Source organism: Corvus hawaiiensis, chromosome 18 (genome assembly GCF_020740725.1).
Source record: "Corvus hawaiiensis isolate bCorHaw1 chromosome 18, bCorHaw1.pri.cur, whole genome shotgun sequence".
NCBI classification, from domain to species: domain Eukaryota; kingdom Metazoa; phylum Chordata; class Aves; order Passeriformes; family Corvidae; genus Corvus; species Corvus hawaiiensis.
Window position 1 is genome coordinate 345,050 of NC_063230.1, and position 16,447 is coordinate 361,496.

Below are 16,447 nucleotides of genomic sequence, written 5' to 3' on the forward strand. Positions count from 1 at the left end.
GTGGGTCATTATTGACTCTTCACTGTGCTGCAGGGGAGTGTTAATCTTCCAATTTCTCGGAGCGGCAACACTCCAGCACCTCGGGCCTCCTCCTGCTTTTGTGTTTGGAGGAGAACCAAGAGTTCCTGCTTGTTTTAACTTTTCTCCCCCATCCCAGCTCTTGGTGAGGAGGAAGCCCATGTGGGAAGAACACTGGCACACGAACACCCTCGGCCCCAGATGTTCCCCTCTGCAGAGCCACCTGAGAGCATTGTTGTGCAATGGTGGAGCAGGGGTAGCCCGGTGCTTGAATGGGGTAGCCCGGTGCTTCAGTGGGGCAGCCTCAGCCCTGGTTCCCTCGCAGGAGGCCTGAGCAGAGCGGGTTGGCTGGAGAGCCCTGCTCTTGGCACAGTCCCTGCATCCAAGGATGTGGAGAGGGTAGAAACTCTGTGTGGTGTTCCTTATTGAAGGAACTGTGGAGACTCGTTTATTTAACAGAAAAGGACAGACTGGGAGGGAGTCCAGGCTGCTCTTTGGTTTCTCTCTTCAGCGAGTGGCAAACGCCTTGTCCAAGGCTCCCTGAATGAGAGCAGGCCAAGAACTGCAGAGCCACAGCAGCAGGGAGAGCGGTCTGGGGTTTCCAAATCCCTTGGAAATTCCTCCCAGAGCAACCAGCCTGGGATTTTGTGTTTCCCTGCCCTAGCAACTCTTCAGCAGCACAGTACTCTTTCTGTTTCTGCCTCCAGCCTGGGTTTAACCCTGCTGATCTTCTACTACTGCTTTGCCATCGTTGGCATGGAGTTCTTCGCTGGCGTGGTCTACCCAAACTGCTGCAAGTGAGTACCTCAAATCCAGCCCCCTCAACAGTGCTTTTGGTGCTCAGCCAGCAGCAAGGAGCTCTGGCAGCTTCATTTCCCTGTGGAAAAGTGGCCAGAGGATGGAGCTGAATGGGGTTTTGTAGCTAAGGCAACATGTGGCAAAAATCCAAGAGATACTTCATTTCTCTTGCCCCATACCTGGAAGTGCCCCAGGCCAGGTTGGAGGGGCTTGGAGCAACCTGGGATAGTGGAAGGTGTCCCTGCCCATGGCAGGGGGTGGCACTGGATGAGCTTTAAGGTCCTTTGCTACCCAAACCATTCTGTTTCTATGATGCCAGAGTTGCTTGTCCAGGGGTATTAGATAATTAGACCTCCCTTTATACCAACATAAATTCACCTGATCCTGGAATCTAAGCTATCCTGTGCCTTTTCACCTTAAATGATGGCAGACTACTTGGAAATACCAAGCTTTAAGGGTACAAGCCATGGAACTCAAACTCTCAGTTTCTCTGGTGTAATATTTGCTGAATGATCAGAAAGACTCCATGTGCTCCCTGGGCTTGTGCTGAGCTGTGAAGGAGAGAGGGTTCCTTCCAGAGGAAAAGACAAGTGTTGGCCAACAGGTAGAAGTTGCTACTCTGCTTGCCACCCTCTCTAGAGGGGCTGATATTTATAACTTTTTAGATTTTCCCTGCTTTTCCAGTCTCTGCTGATTCTTTGTCCTGGTTCCTCCAACCAGCACAAGCACAGTCGCAGATTCCTACCGCTGGGTGAACCACACAGTTGGCAACAGAACAGTTGTGGAAGAAGGTTATTACTATCTCAACAACTTTGACAACATTCTGAACAGCTTTGGTAAGGGCACTTTTTTCCCTAGCAAAGATTATCCCATGTTCCTGCAGAGCTGGATGGCTCTGTAATGCTGTAATGTTCCTGTGAGCCTGGGACTCTCCCAGGGAGTCCTGCTAATGCACCTCACTCAGCATCCTGCTCTTTCTGTCTGGAGAGCTCCAGCTGACTGATTGTGCCAGGACTGCTTTGCAGCATAAGCAGAGGTCGCTCAAAGCCAGATGGAAGCCAGCAGATCTGTTCTGGCTGGTGATCAGACCAGAGATGTTTAAGGAGGGCATTAAGTCACTGCCCTTCTAAAGAACCAACAGTGATGCCTCTCTTTAAACCCTCTGATGAAGAATAATTTGAATGTGTTGATTACTCTCCATAATTTTTCCTAATGTGTGAGCAGAATGCTTATCTCCTGAAGATTTCAGAGGTCTCCCATGCTCTCTGGTGAAGAGTCAGGTCTGATTTCTTTAAAAAACAGAGATGAAGCCATGCTGCAGGTCTGACCCCCTTTGTCTGAAGTAATTTCAGTGGGGAGGGTCTGCATTCTCTCTGGATTTGCTGTCTTTATTCAAACTTCGCTGTCTTGTGTCAGTCTTCCCTGTCAAATAATTTACCTAAAAATCACTGTAAAACAGGTCAGGATGGATAAAACAATTACCTGTATGTGTTTTCTCCCTTTCTGTGCAGTGACACTGTTTGAGCTGACGGTTGTCAATGACTGGTACATCATCATGGTGAGTGAACCCCTGCAGGCAGCATAGACTCTGTCAGCTCAGGCACCACTGTTTTCTTCCCATGGGGATTGGAATGGGCTCAGTGTTGTCACTTGTTGACAGGTATCTTTTGCTCCTGACTGTTTGGAGGCATTTGACCCCTGCCATGCTGCTGGGCATGCTTTCAGGCTTCACAGTCTGGACAAACGAAGTCACCCTGCGCTCCAGTTTGTCACCCTGCTGTCCAAGCTGTGTTCTCGTGGCACAGCAGCTCTTACAGCCACAAGCTTTGGATGTTCTGTGTGTTTGCCTGTAGGAACCTCTCTTTTTAGCTGCAAGGACTTGTTGGGGCATTGAGCACTGCACAAGCAGTCCCTGGGGCCAGCTGTGGAGCCAGGAATGAGAGACAGAGAGTTTTATTATTATTATTATTATTATTATTATTATTATTATTATTATTGTGAACAAGCAGTTAACAGTGCCTCTCCCTTCTTTTGTGCACTACTGACTTCTTCCCTTTCCTCTTCAGGAAGGGGTGACATCCCAAACCACTCACTGGAGCCGCCTGTACTTCATGATCTTCTACATTGTGACCATGGTGGTGATGACAATCATCGTGGCGTTCATCCTGGATGCTTTTGTCTTCCGCATGAACTACACTCGGAAGAACCAGGATTCAGAAGGTCAGAGCTGAGGCCTGGCTGACCTACAGCATTGTCTTTCCCTGGTGCTTTATGTCTCCAGCAGAGAATGGGCTTGGCCAGGAAAACCAGTTGATTTTTTTTTCCAGCCTGACATGCGGAGCTAATTCTTTCGCTTTTGTGTGATATTTCTGTCTGGTCTTTCTGCTCTGCCCCTCATCTCTCCCCCAGAATTCCCCAAAAAGTGGATGTGGGTGTATTTATGTGCGTTTTAGGTATGTCTGTACGTTTGTGTGCGCACACACATACAAACTTCAACTACTTGAGCCATTTCAACCAAATTCTTTGAAAATAGGAAGTCCGTGTGCATTTCATGAAAGACTTCTAGGAAATATTGCAGCTAGGATGTAGCAAAACTCAACAAGAGACCTTACAGGAAGGGAAGATGAATAATTTTTTTAAACCAAGTTCCCTTCCTCACTAACACACTCACTGGTGGCAGGATGTGTCTGCCAGGTGATTTGCCAGCACTTCTTGCCGTGACCCAGAGAACAGCAGACACTGCCTGCCCAGTTCTTTCCATATTTTGTGGTTGTACTTGGGCTGCTGACTCCGTGCTGTTTTTGGACATGCCTTTCCCTCTAGGAACTGGCAGTGGCTGGGCTCTCCATCCCCTCATCCCTCTGAGTCATCACTTACTCACTGTCCTTTTTCTCCTAAGCTGGGGGTCTGGAACTGCAGGTACCTTCCTGACCCGCTAATTCAGGTGCCAAAGCCACACTAATCTCTTACAGCCCTTCTCCTGCTGTTCCTGCAGGTGAAGGCCCCAGCCCCCTGTTTTTTGGTTTTTTAGGTGCCAGAAGATCAAATTGTGGTGCAGGAGTTGTTAATTAGGGAAACACTTGTGGTCCTTCCTACACCCAGTTTGAAGGGAGCAGTGAAGACATTGGTTAGTCCTGGACTCCCAAGCTCTCTTAGGCAGGTGAAGGTCAAAAGGCAGCAACTCTTGTGTGATTATTTGATTTCTTGATTTACAGGCAAGCAAAAAAGCTACAAGATTTTTTTATTTTTTTTTTAAGATACCAAGGAGCCTGATGAGAATCATTTGGGTCTGAAAGTTTGCTGGCCCTACTCTACTAGTTAACCTTTTCCCTGCCTTTTTGGGGTCAAGCATATCCCTTTCTTGTCACAAAAGCAGGTACAGACTGTACCTGACCTCTGGCTTGGTCCTGTGTGCTTTAGGCTTTGCCTTCCAGGGTTACCGTGGTGGCTGTTGAAGCAATGCTCATCTTGGAGAGGGTTTTTTTTTCCCTCTTTCTGTTTCTTGCCTCTCCAGAAGATAATGGCATTGTGCTGGAGAAGGAGATCTCCAAGGAGGAGGTGATTGGCATAATTGAGCTGTACAAGAGGACTTCAGGTGCCACTGAAACAGCCCAGCTGCAGAAGATTGTGTTGCAGATGGACAAATACGGGGTAAGAGGAAACACTGCAGGTTCTCACCTTCAGGAGAGGGAGGTGTGCCAGTGCCCCTTTGTGTGACTGAAGAGAGAAGATCCACTTGCCTCTGTAGTTGTTGAGGGCTGAGCTGCTGGAGCGACTCTGCAGCATCACAAAATGCTGCTGCTCTAGAAAAGTAGCAGCTGCTCCTTGCACAGCCTTGACAAAGGCTCATCGCTGTCGCCTGCAAAATTCCGTTGTCCTGGCCCCATGCTGACTGGAAAAAAGGCACATTTATTTTTCTTTAAGGAAGCCACTGTCTCATAATTCTCCTGCCTCTCTCTCTGTGCCATCACACACTGAGGCTTGGACAGTCCTGGAGCATTATGCAGCAGCATGATGGCGTTGATTCCAGGTCCTTCCTTCCTCTGTGGCACTGCTTATGCTTCCATTCTAAAACATTTTAAATTGTAAAATGAGCTCTTGTGTCAGAACTGTTGTCTCATCCATCTGGGAAGAGCTGAAGTGGTTGCTTTAATAATGGCCATTACACCCCTGTGTCACCATGACACAGGGCAGGTGCTGCAGTCCCTCAGGGGACAACAGAAGGAGCCTGGGACAGCCTGAGCTCATCAGTGGATGAGGGGTGTCCACAGGAAGGATGCCTGAAGTTCCAGGACAGATCCAGCTGCTCAGTGACTGATGAATGTCTTCTTTGGTGTTTCCTCCTCCTTCCCCCAACTCCTTAGCAAATGTCAGCAGTGTTTCTGGGACGCAGATCGAGGACCAAGAGTGATCTGAGCATGAAGATGTATGAGGAGGAGATACAGGTATGTGGGCCTGAGCTGGGGCTGCCACCACGTCTGTGGTGAGAGCACTTTCTGGAATAACAACCCATCCTTTCAAACCCTGGGGACTGCTTTCCTCTGAGACCTGGGATTTGTTACTCCACAGAGCACATCAGAGCTCCTCAGTGGGTGCAGGTGTGTCAGGCCAGGCACAGTGACCACACTGGGGGTGTGCACAGGCACTTCTGCTCGGCTGGGCTGCCCTGGGCTCCCCGGGTGTCTGCTGGGGCTGTGAGCACAGCCTGGTGCTGCCTGGGGCTTGGCTGCTGAGCACAGAGCTCTTAAACCTCTGGAATGTGGTTGTGCTTGAGCTTAGGTGTGTCTGTCTGACACAGAAACCAGGGGCTGTCCCAGGCAGGGCTGCCTGGTGTGCAGGCTGAGCAAGGTGGGAAACTCGTAAATCAGCAGATTCCCTGGATTTTTAGCACCTTCTGCCACTGCCCTCTGTGCTTGGGAGCTTTCTGCCATGGGTTTGGTCACTGTCCTGCCAAAGGCAGCTGAAGGTCGTGGGCCAGTGTAATGATTAGTGCTGAAAGAATTAATCTTGTAACCATTTCAATCTGTCCTTTGTCCCCGCAGCAGACAGACTGGGGACGAGTCTTGAGTCCCCCTAAGGAAAATGCACGTTATTTACCGTGGGGCTGGGCCATCTGCAGAGAAGCTCCCTGCCTGTTCTGCTTGGTCTGTGACTCAGGGATGTGACATTGTGGAACACCCTGGGTGCTGCCCAGCATCAGGAGCAGCTCTGCAAATCCCAGACATGATGGGAACAGCCCTGGGTGTTCAGGAGGGACATCCAGAGGGAGGGATGTTTCCTTGCCTAAGTTTGCTTGGTCTCTGCATCCACCACAACCATGCTGCAGCAAGCTGGGTTGTTCCAGGAGTTTGGGCTGTATCCAGGGCTTTGGAAAGAGCCCTCTGTGCCTGGAAAAAAAATGTGCCTGGAAAAAAATGTGCCCGCACATGGTAGAGTGACAGAAGGCTCTGCCCTTCTGGGGTGTGTGGGGCACAGCCTGATCCCTGCTGTGTTTGCTCCCCACTGCAGGAATGGTATGAAGAGCACTCCAGGAAAGAGGAATCCCAGACACCACTGCAAGAGCCAGCATCTGCTTCCAGCAGCTCTCTGAAGCCCCTGAGCCTCCGACAACGCTCCCAGACTGTCATTTAGGCCTAGCTAACGCGAGCCACCTTCTATGCAATAACCTAGAGTATTCCTCCCCAGCCTGTATTTTGGGAGGGTGTATATAGATCTGTCAGTGTACCAGTGTAGGGATCCAGTCTCTCCCCCAGCAGTGGTTGCTGGAAAGCCTGAGGCCCAGGGGACGCTGGGGAAGGCTGCTGCACACAGAGCGTGGTGACCACACTCAGCGCATCTGGGCAGAACAGAGCCCTTGTCCCTCTGAGCCCCTTCCCAGGCTCCAGCTCCTGCTGCTTGTCTTACCACTAATAGACCTTGGGGAAAGGGATGTGTAATCCATTAACAGCAGGGAATTTGCTGAAGTCACCTGCTTAATAGTAAAACTTCGGCCCTGTTTGAAGATCCCTTTTGCTCAAAGGGTACCATTAACCTAGGGATAAAAAATCGGAGTGAGTTTTTGTTTCTTCTCCACCTTCCTTGTGCAAAGAAAGGGGAGGTGGTGTGAAATCTCAGCACTTTTGGAAGGGCAGACTGCCCTCCCCCTCCTTTTCGGCACACCTAGATGCACTCCCTGTAGTAGCTCCAGCTCTGATGATTGAATTTTGCTGTCCCCTAGCAGTTCTGAGGCAGTTCTGAGGCAGAACTGAGGGCCAGCACCTCATCACATTATGACCATAGGTGGGACAGGGCTTTGGAGACTGTCTCTGCTGTATGTGCATCGCTGTTGGTCAGTCCTGCCCGTGGCACTGCCTGGGCTTGGGGTCACATGTGCAAACCCCAAAGCTCCTGTCTCCGTTCAGGGAGGGGGATTCTGCAGGGTGATGTGGCTGTTGGGCTCTGCTACTTGGCCACCTGCTCTGTAAAACCTTCTGGCTGGTCCTTAGCTCAGATAAATGACTGGGAAGAAGAGTGGAAGGTTTTGCAGTTACAAGTCCAGCTTTTTTTCTGCCTGGCTCTGGGCTAAGGAGAGCTCTTAGGCATCACACAGTCCTCCTGGCTCAGTCCTCTGTCCTGGCTCTGGACAGCTGAGCAAGTCCCAGCACAGAGGGGGGCTCCTCCCTTGCAGGGGTGTTTCTCTGGCTGGAAAATGTCGGCTCAGTCAGATCGTGGGAAGATCCACCGAGCTCCACTGTTCCCCTGCATTTTGGATGCAGGAGGAACGTGGAAGACGACGATTCTTCTCACCCGTCTGCTTTTCTGCAGCTACCACACCTGGGAGCTGAGGGATGAGGAGGAAGGGGGAAAAGGGATGCCTTCCCAGCTCTGCCACGTTGGTGGGATTGTGGCAGTTGTGTCATCATTTGAACCTGTCTCTCCAAGTCCCTCTTTTCCCTGTCAGCACAGGAAGTCCCTGGCAGCTGGGAGGTTCCCTCACCTCTTGCTGTTTGATCTCTCCTCAGGTTCAGACTGAGTGGAGCCTCCTGGGGAGGCTTCTGCCTTCCTCCAGGGGCATCAGGCAGGCAGTGGGAGATGTGTGTCCCCCATTCCCTTTGTCCCCCATCTCTGTCTGTTCCTTGGTGGCCTCACCACATGGCACAAGGACAGCGGGAGAGGGCTGATCCTACCCCGGCAGTTCAGGAGCATTTCCTGGATGGGCAGGACTTTCAGAAGGAGGCAAGACAGAGCTGCTTCTGGAAACCTCTCCTCCATGGCACGGTGGGGAGCACTTGGAAGGAGTGGGAGAGCAGCTTTCCAGGCAGCACACACACACCAGTGGCTGCTCCCAACGCTTGCCAAATTCCCTGGGTGCCTCACGGCAACTCTTTGTTTCCTTTCTGGATACTTGCAGGTATGAAACTACTTCTGACCTGACCCGTGAAGGACCTTAAAGGGCTGTTTTCCAAACCATAAATTCACAAATTAACGAGCGGTGCAGTTGTTGCTCCTGCAGTTGCTCTGCGTGGAGTCGCAGCCCGGGAGGTTTATCCAGATTAGTCCTGGGACTGCAGGAGATGGTGTTTATTGTGCTTTAAATTGTGGGCAGGATGAATGAGTATTATGGTTAGCGGGGGAAAAAAATGTGGCTGTGTTTAATCTCCACATTCCCCTACAGCCTATTTCTCCTGGCAGGGCTGTCAGTGACCTTTTTTGGGGGTGCTTTCTGGGTGTGAAAGGAGCTGTGGCTTTAAACTGTGCTGAGGGGGGCACTGACTGCTGATTGTGCAGTAACAGGGCTCCCTGGAGGCCTGGGGGCAGGGTGCTGCCTCCAAGGCGTTGATCCTCCCCCACATCCCCACTGTGTTCATTATTTTTGTAAAACCAAGGAGGGTGGCAGGAGTTTGCTTCTTCCATGTGACTTTGGAAGGAAACAAAGTTTGAGTACGGGGCATCCCCTTCTATTTATCCTCCTCTCCCTCCCCCGACACACAGACTGACGACGGAGACAATCATTTTGTAGGGAGCACGGGAGGAAGCACTGCAGGATTTTGTATGCTGGCGTTTTGTTTATAAAAAAAAAGATTTTATGGACATGTCTGTTAGATGTTCTCTGCATTTTTTTCAGGCGCACTAATAAAGAGCATCCTCGGCTTTGTAAAGGCAGCGGCTTCCTTTCCTCCTTCCCGTCTTATTCCAGAGGTGGGGTTTGGCCAAGCTGGAGCATTTCCAGTGTTTGAAGAGGAGCCTGCCCGCCCTCTCCAGTGGCAAGTGCTTGTGTTGGGAATGTTTTGCGTGCATGCCCTGCCGAGCTGCTCCACATTCCTGGTCCAGGACACTGCAAAGCCTCTGCGAGGTTTTTCCCTAAACATCAAGATAATGCTTTCAAAGTTAGGTGTTTTAAAGCTGCCCCAGAGCAGCGTTGAGGCCAGAAGGGCTGTTTGACCCTGTACCTCTGTCCTGGGGCGTTGGCCGTGGTTTCGACTGCTTTAGCCCTGCTTGTGGCAGGAAGTGGAGGCTGTGTCCCGGATCGTTCCGGCAGCTGCCGGAGCAGGTCTGGGGCAGAGCCAGTGGCTGCGGGCACAGGGAGCGTTATTTTCTGTGAAAGCTGCTGGTATCTGTTAGAAAAAGGAGAAATGCTCCAGGCCCAGGAGGAAAGGAGGAGGAACCGGGTCTGACAGTTGTGGTGCTTGCACAACACCGCCCTCGCCCGTGGGGCAGGGATGCGGGTGTCCCTCTGGAATGACAATTCGCTTTCCAGCCTGTGTCCTGTGAACCCTCCAGCTGCGAGCAGAACCACCAGCCCACCCATTCCCTGCTACTGGGACCATGAGCCCCCCTGGCCCTCTGGGCAGCCCCGCAGGTGTCCCTGTCCGCAGGGACTGAGCCGGGCTGAGCCTGTGCCGTGGCCGTTCCCACGGTGACAGCACATGTGACTGCTCTTGGGACATCGGCTGCTGGAAACCACTTCCCCACTCCCTCGGGAAAACCACTCTGGGCATCCCAGGGTCCTCGGCTCTGGCTGTTCCCTCTCCACTGCAAAGGCTCTGTGCTGAGTCAGGGCTGTGTCACACCAGCGCAGAGCAGGAGAAATGGCCCTTGCAGCAGGCAAAAGTCAAGGTTGGGTTTGTGTTTGGTTTTTGTTTTGTTTTTTTTTTTTTATTGCAACTTTTTACACTGCCTAAATCTAGCCCTGCCAGGAGTCAACACTGTGTGCAGAAACCTCCAAGTCCTTTCCTACAGCTCTGCCCACCCCAGGAGGAGAAGAAAAGTAGGATCTGAAACTCAGGTTGAAAAACATTACTAAAAAAAGCAGGGGAAACCATCCTCCCTCGGTTTGGTGTTTGTTTTCCCTCAGGCTTTGCTTGCACTAAACCCAGTGTGTCCCTGGAGCGTTGTGTCCCCTTAACCCTGTCTGGGCTCTGCCCTATCTGCTGTTCCAGCCCACGGTGCCAGTGGGGAGAGTCCTTCTCAAGGACAAACGTGTGCCTGGGCCCTGGCAGGATCACCCTGTGCAGCACAACTGCCCCAGCTCTGTCCTGGAGCTGAGGAGGGAGCTGAGGAGGGGAAGGTGGAGCGGCTGAGGAGGCAAAACCTCTCATGCTGTGCCCCTGACCTGGAGCTTCCCCATCCTCTGGTCCTGCCACTGCGACCAGACACAGCCAAGGTCTGGATGCTGCTCCTGCCCAGAGTTCCTTAAATTTCATGGATTAAAGAGTGAGGAGAGGATGTGGGCACTGACAGCTCCTTCCCCAAAGGACAGCCACCCCCTTTCCAAACAGCAGGGGCTGAGGCTGGGCTGGCACCTCCAGCAGCACGGTGAGGTTGAGGTGCCCTTGTCCCCCTGCCAGGGACAGGGGAGGGGACAGCGCGACCCCAGTGTGGTGGGGAGGCAGAGCAAGATCCAGGGCTGGATCTCCTGGGGCTGTTCATGGGGTGGAGAAATGGATCACCCTGAACTCGGTGAGCAGGGCCACACACAGGAACGCCAGGTAGTAGGCGATGAGGCAGATGCCGTAGGCCTTCCCCAGCTGGAAGCACTGCGCTGGCACCGTCACGAAGGAGAACACCAGGCTCAGCCCCAGCGCCCCGGCCAGCACCCACACCAGGGGGCTGTCAGGCTCCAGCTGTGGAGACATGGGAGTGATGTGGGGTGAAACCGGCATCCTGCTGCCAGCCTGACCCGTGTCACCATGTCACCACAGCCTTACCTTCACCAGCGGCTGGCTGCTGGTCATCTGCAGCAGGCAGCCGAGCCCCACGCCCACCAGGATGTCTGGAGCACGTTCAGGATGGCCGCACAGCACGGGAAGGCTCGGGGGAGCAACAGCACTGACCACATCCCTGTGCCCCACATCCTCCTCCTCCCTGTATCTCATGGCTAAAGCGCTCTCTGTCTGTGGGGAATACAACCTCAAGCACTTGAGGAGAGGCTTCAGCCTGGTCTGAGGACCACCCAAAACCCACTGGAGGGAGGCACAGCCCCCTCCCCTCCTTCCCTTTGGCAGATCCCAAATCTGCACCACTGCAGCCCAAACTCCTGGCCCTCTGGGGCTGGGACAGCTGTGGGGACAAGGGGGTGCTGCTGGCTCTGTCCTTGCACCTCCCAAATCCCTCACTGACCCCTTGCACTGTGGGAACACTGTGGGGTTCGCTGGCATTGGAGGGACTCTGGGATGGATCCTGCCCCGCTCCTCTCCAAGGGTCCCACAGCACCAGGGGCTCTCCCTGGTGTAGGCAGGGAAACTGAGGCAGCTCCTGCCCCACATACCACCACCCTGCTCCTGGCACCCAAAGGATACTGAAGATGATGCCCCCGAAGCAGGCGGAGAAGGCCATGCGGGGATAGCCCTGCCGGGCCATGGTGAGGTCGGAGAAGGTGTCTGTGGAGGGACAAAGGGAGACCTTGGGGATGACAGGGGGACCCCAGGGTGTGCCAGGGGGGCACTGGGGACCAGCAGAGCCCTCACCACCAATGCTGTTGCCCCAGGCCAGCAGTGTCAAGCCCAGCACAGTGTTGCTGAGCTGGAAGATGACACCCAGGGTCCGCAGGATGTTCACCAGCTCCGTGGCTGCGGCGTTGATCCACATGGCACTGGCCAAAAACCCAAGGAAGGCAAACACCTGACAGGAAGAGGAGCAAGCTGGTCCCTGTGTGCATCCCACAGGACCCTGCACACCTCTTGGGGACACTGGGGACTGGGAAAGAGGTCCAACTTCCTGCTCTGCCCCCAGGGACCCTCAGCCCCATCTGGAGCAGGCTGGGCTGGTCCCTGGTGGGTGTTCAGGGCTGGGAGACACCTTACACAGTGATACTTGGGTGGGTCCTCATTGCTGGTGGTGATGAAGATGATGAGGGCCAGGACAGAGGCAACCAGTGTGACCAGTCCCCAGACTGGGAAGACGCCCTGGATCTGGTACAGCCCATCTGCACATGGTGGGGAGAGGGGGTGTCAGAGTGGCTGGGGCAGGATCTAGCCAGGCTTGAGGCAGGAGGTAAAGCCTTGTCAGCTAAGCCACCTCTACCCTACACCCTCACAGAGCTGCCCCCCTCTGTGCCTCAGTTTCCCCAGGCAGGCCAGGCCTGCTCCATTTTTCCCCAAGGCCCTGGATGCTGGGGGCTCAAGCCCCTTGCCCCTGTAGGGGGTGCAAATCATGCAAATCGGCTGCAAATCAAGCCCCCAGCTTGGCTCTTCCCCACCCACAATGGGAAGCCAGTTCTGAAAGGCTCCTGCAGTCCCCAGGGCTTCGGGGGCCATCTCAGTCCTGTCCCCTTCTGGAAGCTGGGACTGCCTCAGGCTCTTACAGGCGCCCGACTTGAGGGTGAGGACACAGAGCAGGGGGCTGGTGAGGATGTGCAGGCAGTTGAGGGGTCTCTTCCAGTTCAGGTCATCCTTGTCGGGGTCCACAACAGGAACAGTGAGCAGCAGCACCAGCTCCACAGGCACCTGGGACGGGGGACACCCATCTGGGACACCCTGCGAGGTGCCCCACGGCCTGCTCCCAACCCGACAGCCCCTGTCCCACCATCCCCAGGGAGACAGAGCCCCAAGGGCCAGCAGGGACAGGGATGTCCCTTGGGGGGCTCCTCCTGGCTCGTGTCCCCCCTGCTCACCTTGAAGGCCTTGAAGAGCCGCCAGTACCAGGGCTTCCTCCTCCACTTGCGGTAGTCCAAGGGGCTGAGGGCCGTGGTGAGGATGCGCAGGGAGGTCTCCCGGGAGGGCAGCAGGGGCCGGTACTCCTCCCCTGTGAGGGGCCACAGGGGCTGAGTGGGGTGGGGGCTCCCTGTCCTCCCAACCCTTCCAGCATGGGGCTACGTTCCCTGTGTGTCCCCAGGGAGCTCCCCCTGCCCCATGGGCTCAGTCACACCTGCAGCAGCCTGGGGGTCTCTGGGACCCCTGAGGACAGAGCAGGGAACAACATACCATAGTCCCCACTGTTTGTGCCTGAGGGCTCCGGCTCTTCCACATCTGTCGGCATCTCTGGGGGAAAGAAGAGCGGACAGGGGCAGTGGAAGGGGACCCCAACACGCCGGGGGTCCCATCCCAGCTGGGCAACCCTTACCTGGCTCCCAGGGCCCAGGAGGGGCCAGCCCGTCCCCCCGCTGCCGACGGTGAATGCAGGTGCAGAGCACCACGGTGAGCACGTAGAACACGTAGAGCCCCAGGTAACCTGGGAGGGAGGAGTTATGGGGGGGTCACGGCACCCCAGGCTGCTCCAACCATCCCCAGCTCCCACAGCGCTCACCCAGAGCCTCTCCCAGCCTGATCCTGCCCAGGTAGAGCACCACGAAGGTGAGGAACACGGCCGCCATGTAGAAGATGACATCCCTGAGGAAGGGTCTGGAGGCAGCCGTGAAGGGCTTGACCAGGGCGATGCCCCCGGCCACCACTGTGGTCACAAACACACCGGCACCTGCCAACACAACGGGACTCTCTTGGGACATGGGAACATCCCACAGCTCCAAAATATCACCCCGTGAGGAGCTGGCAGTGGGGTCCCCTTACCAAAGATGGCCCCGATGGCCAGCCCCGCTGTCCGGGGGTCGGAGAAGGCTACCACAGCACTGAAGACATCAGGTGCCCCATTTCCAAAGGCCAGGAAGGTGACACCATGGAGAGAGGACGTCAAGGAAAAGACCTGGTGTCCTGTCCTCCTTCTGTGGGGACATGGGTGCTGTGTACTCCTGTCCAGTGCCAGCACATGGTCCTGCTGTCACCTCCAGCTCACACTTCGAATTGGTTTCCTCTGGCATGGTGCCGAGGGGACACAAAGTGACCCTGTCACGGCCACCTCCCCTGCCCTGTCCTCACGGCCACCTCCCTGGTCCGTCCTGGCTGAGGTCCCCTGTGATTTGCCAAGGATACTGCCACATTGTGGGACAGCTTCAGGTTGGTGGAGATGGCTGATAAATTGGGGCAGAAGCTGGAAGGGCAGAGAAGGAGACAGAGAGAGGTGATGGAGCTACTTGGGAACCACAGGGCTCCTGGTCACTCTGGGGACAGTCCCCTTCTCTGCAGGGCCACTCACAATTTCTCCGCTGTCACACTGAGGATGATGAACAGGTACAGGAGCCAGAGAGCCTGTGGGGTCAGGGGTGCACAGAGAGGGGTCAGTGGGGTCCCCACCCCACACCCCCACAGCAGAGCATCCCCAGCACTGCCTGTTCCCGTCCTTACATAGAGGGTGACAGCCAGGGGCAGCAGCTGGGGCGGGAAGACACAGAAGACCCCATTGAGGTAGTCGAGGAAGCCCCCGTCCAGCCGGCAGTCAGGGTTGCTCCAGATGAAGTGGCACCACTCGGAGCTGTTGTGCTTCCGAACCTCCCAGCACTGCGAGGCAGAGGGGAGGGTGCTTGGCCAGGCCCCCCCGAGCACCCACCGCCCTCCTGAGGGCTGCCACGGGCACCCTGAGGGAACACTGCCCACCCCGAGCACCCACCGCCCTCCCGAGGGCTGCCATGTGCACCCTGAGGGGACACTGCCCACCCCGAGCACCCACTGCCCGCCCTGAGGGGACACTGCCCACCCTGAGCACCCACTGCCCTCCCGAGGGCTGCCACGGGCACCCTGAGGGGACACTGCCCACCCCGAGCACCCACCGCCCTCCCGAGGGCTGCCATGTGCACCCTGAGGGGACACTGCCCACCCCGAGCACCCACTGCCCGCCCTGAGGGGACACTGCCCACCCCGAGCACCCACCGCCCTCCCGAGGGCTGCCATGTGCACCCTGAGGGGACACTGCCCACCCCGAGCACCCACTGCCCGCCCTGAGGGGACACTGCCCACCCCGAGCACCCACTGCCCTCCCGAGGGCTGCCATGTGCACCCTGAGGGGACACTGCCCACCCCGAGCACCCACTGCCCGCCCTGAGGGGACATTGCCCACCCCGAGCACCCACTGCCCTCCCGAGGGCTGCCACGGGCACCCTGCCGCTCTGCGGGGCTGCTTTCGGCAGGTCACTCTCATCCCTGCCTCGGTTTCCCCATCCGTGCTCCGTGCCAGGCCCAGCACATGTGGAAACCCGCGCCCCATCCCTGTCCCCACACAGCCCAGACCCACCGCGGGCCATGGGAAGGCGCCGGCCTGGCAAGCAGCGAGGGTTTCGGAGGAGAAAACCAGCAGCAGAAGAAATCCTGGTGAGATCCCTGCTGCGTTGGCGGGGACAGGGGAAGCAGGGCCGGGACGGGACCCCACCACCCCGGCAGCACCCAAATCCCTCCCGGCGGCCCCCCCAAACCCCACCGCAGCCCCCAGACTTACATCCAGGCCCCGTCCGTGGCTCAGAGCATCCCCCCCGGGAGGGACCGTGTCCAGCAGCAGCGGGGGCCCGGCTGGCAGTGCCCCGGCCAGGCTGAGCGCCCCGGCCAGCCCCGTGGGCCCCGGCCCCATGGTCCCCTGCCCTGGTGGGGACAGCCCCGGCGGGCACCTACCGCCGGCAGCGGCCCCCGGAGGGAGACAGCGGGGGCTGCCCCCGAACCCCCATCCCGCGCTCCCCGGGAGGGGCGAGGAGGGGTTAAAAATTAATAATAAAAGTGGAAGTTAAAATTAATGCTAAAAATAATAAAGTGGATAAAAAGCAGAGCCCCCCGCGGGCACGTTGAGCCCCTGCCGCCGCGCCACGGCCCCGCCGGGGGGGCTCAGCCCGGGGCCACCCCGAGCGGAGGGAGGGGGAATGGCACCCGCACCCCACGGACGGGGACCAGGGGACCGGGGGGCACCCCCGAGGGCACAGAGGGGCCGCGGTGCGGGTGGGGACGGGGACGCCGGGGGGGTGGGGAGTGCCGAGCGGGGATGCGGGGATGGATGCGGGGATGGATGCGGGGACGGAGGGGGTACCGGGGACCCCTCCCGCGGCGCGGCCCCACCGTGTGGCGCGGCCCCGCTGCCGTGCGCGGGCAGCTGATCCCCCCCGCCCCCCCGCCTTAAAGGGGCCGCCACCCTCCGCCCTTAAAGCGACAGCGACACTTTCCCACGCGGCTGGCGGGGCGGCTGCGGAGATGGGACACACGCGGCTCTCTGCTCCGTCCCGTCCCTCTCAGGCCGGGACACCCACCCTGGTGCTGCGCCCACCTATATCCTCCCTTTGGGGTGACCCTCTGAGAACGGGCGAGCTCATCGCAGGCATGGCCGGGGATGGTGTCCCGTGGTGGGG

The 16,447-nt window shown here is 56.7% G+C and overlaps 2 protein-coding genes across 6 annotated transcripts in view; one reads left to right on the forward strand and one right to left on the reverse strand.

Moving 5' to 3' along the window:
* TPCN1 (two pore segment channel 1) overlaps positions 1-8,954 on the forward strand; it is a 42,368-nt gene extending 33,414 nt beyond the window's left edge. For all 5 annotated transcript variants that reach the window (XM_048323118.1, XM_048323121.1, XM_048323119.1 and 2 more), the window contains 7 exons: positions 726-815; positions 1,537-1,652; positions 2,328-2,374; positions 2,883-3,036; positions 4,331-4,467; positions 5,181-5,261; positions 6,325-8,954. In XM_048323118.1, the coding sequence (XP_048179075.1) occupies positions 726-815; positions 1,537-1,652; positions 2,328-2,374; positions 2,883-3,036; positions 4,331-4,467; positions 5,181-5,261; positions 6,325-6,447 (748 nt within the window). In that variant the 3' untranslated portion in view covers positions 6,448-8,954. The remainder of the gene's footprint in view (positions 1-725; positions 816-1,536; positions 1,653-2,327; positions 2,375-2,882; positions 3,037-4,330; positions 4,468-5,180; positions 5,262-6,324) is intronic.
* A 964-nt stretch (positions 8,955-9,918) lies between these two features.
* On the reverse strand, positions 9,919-16,185 carry SLC8B1 (solute carrier family 8 member B1). The gene is made up of 15 exons (XM_048323123.1): positions 15,556-16,185; positions 14,472-14,624; positions 14,323-14,375; positions 14,160-14,217; positions 13,800-13,905; positions 13,540-13,707; positions 13,357-13,464; positions 13,218-13,274; positions 12,908-13,038; positions 12,599-12,740; positions 12,099-12,220; positions 11,763-11,916; positions 11,595-11,675; positions 11,004-11,068; positions 9,919-10,919 (listed from the first exon to the last, which is right to left on the reverse strand). Exons 1-15 carry the CDS (start codon positions 15,682-15,684, stop codon positions 10,722-10,724), a joined length of 1,725 nt encoding a protein of 574 aa, XP_048179080.1. The 5' UTR covers positions 15,685-16,185; the 3' UTR covers positions 9,919-10,721.
* Between the last annotated feature and the right edge of the window lie 262 nt (positions 16,186-16,447).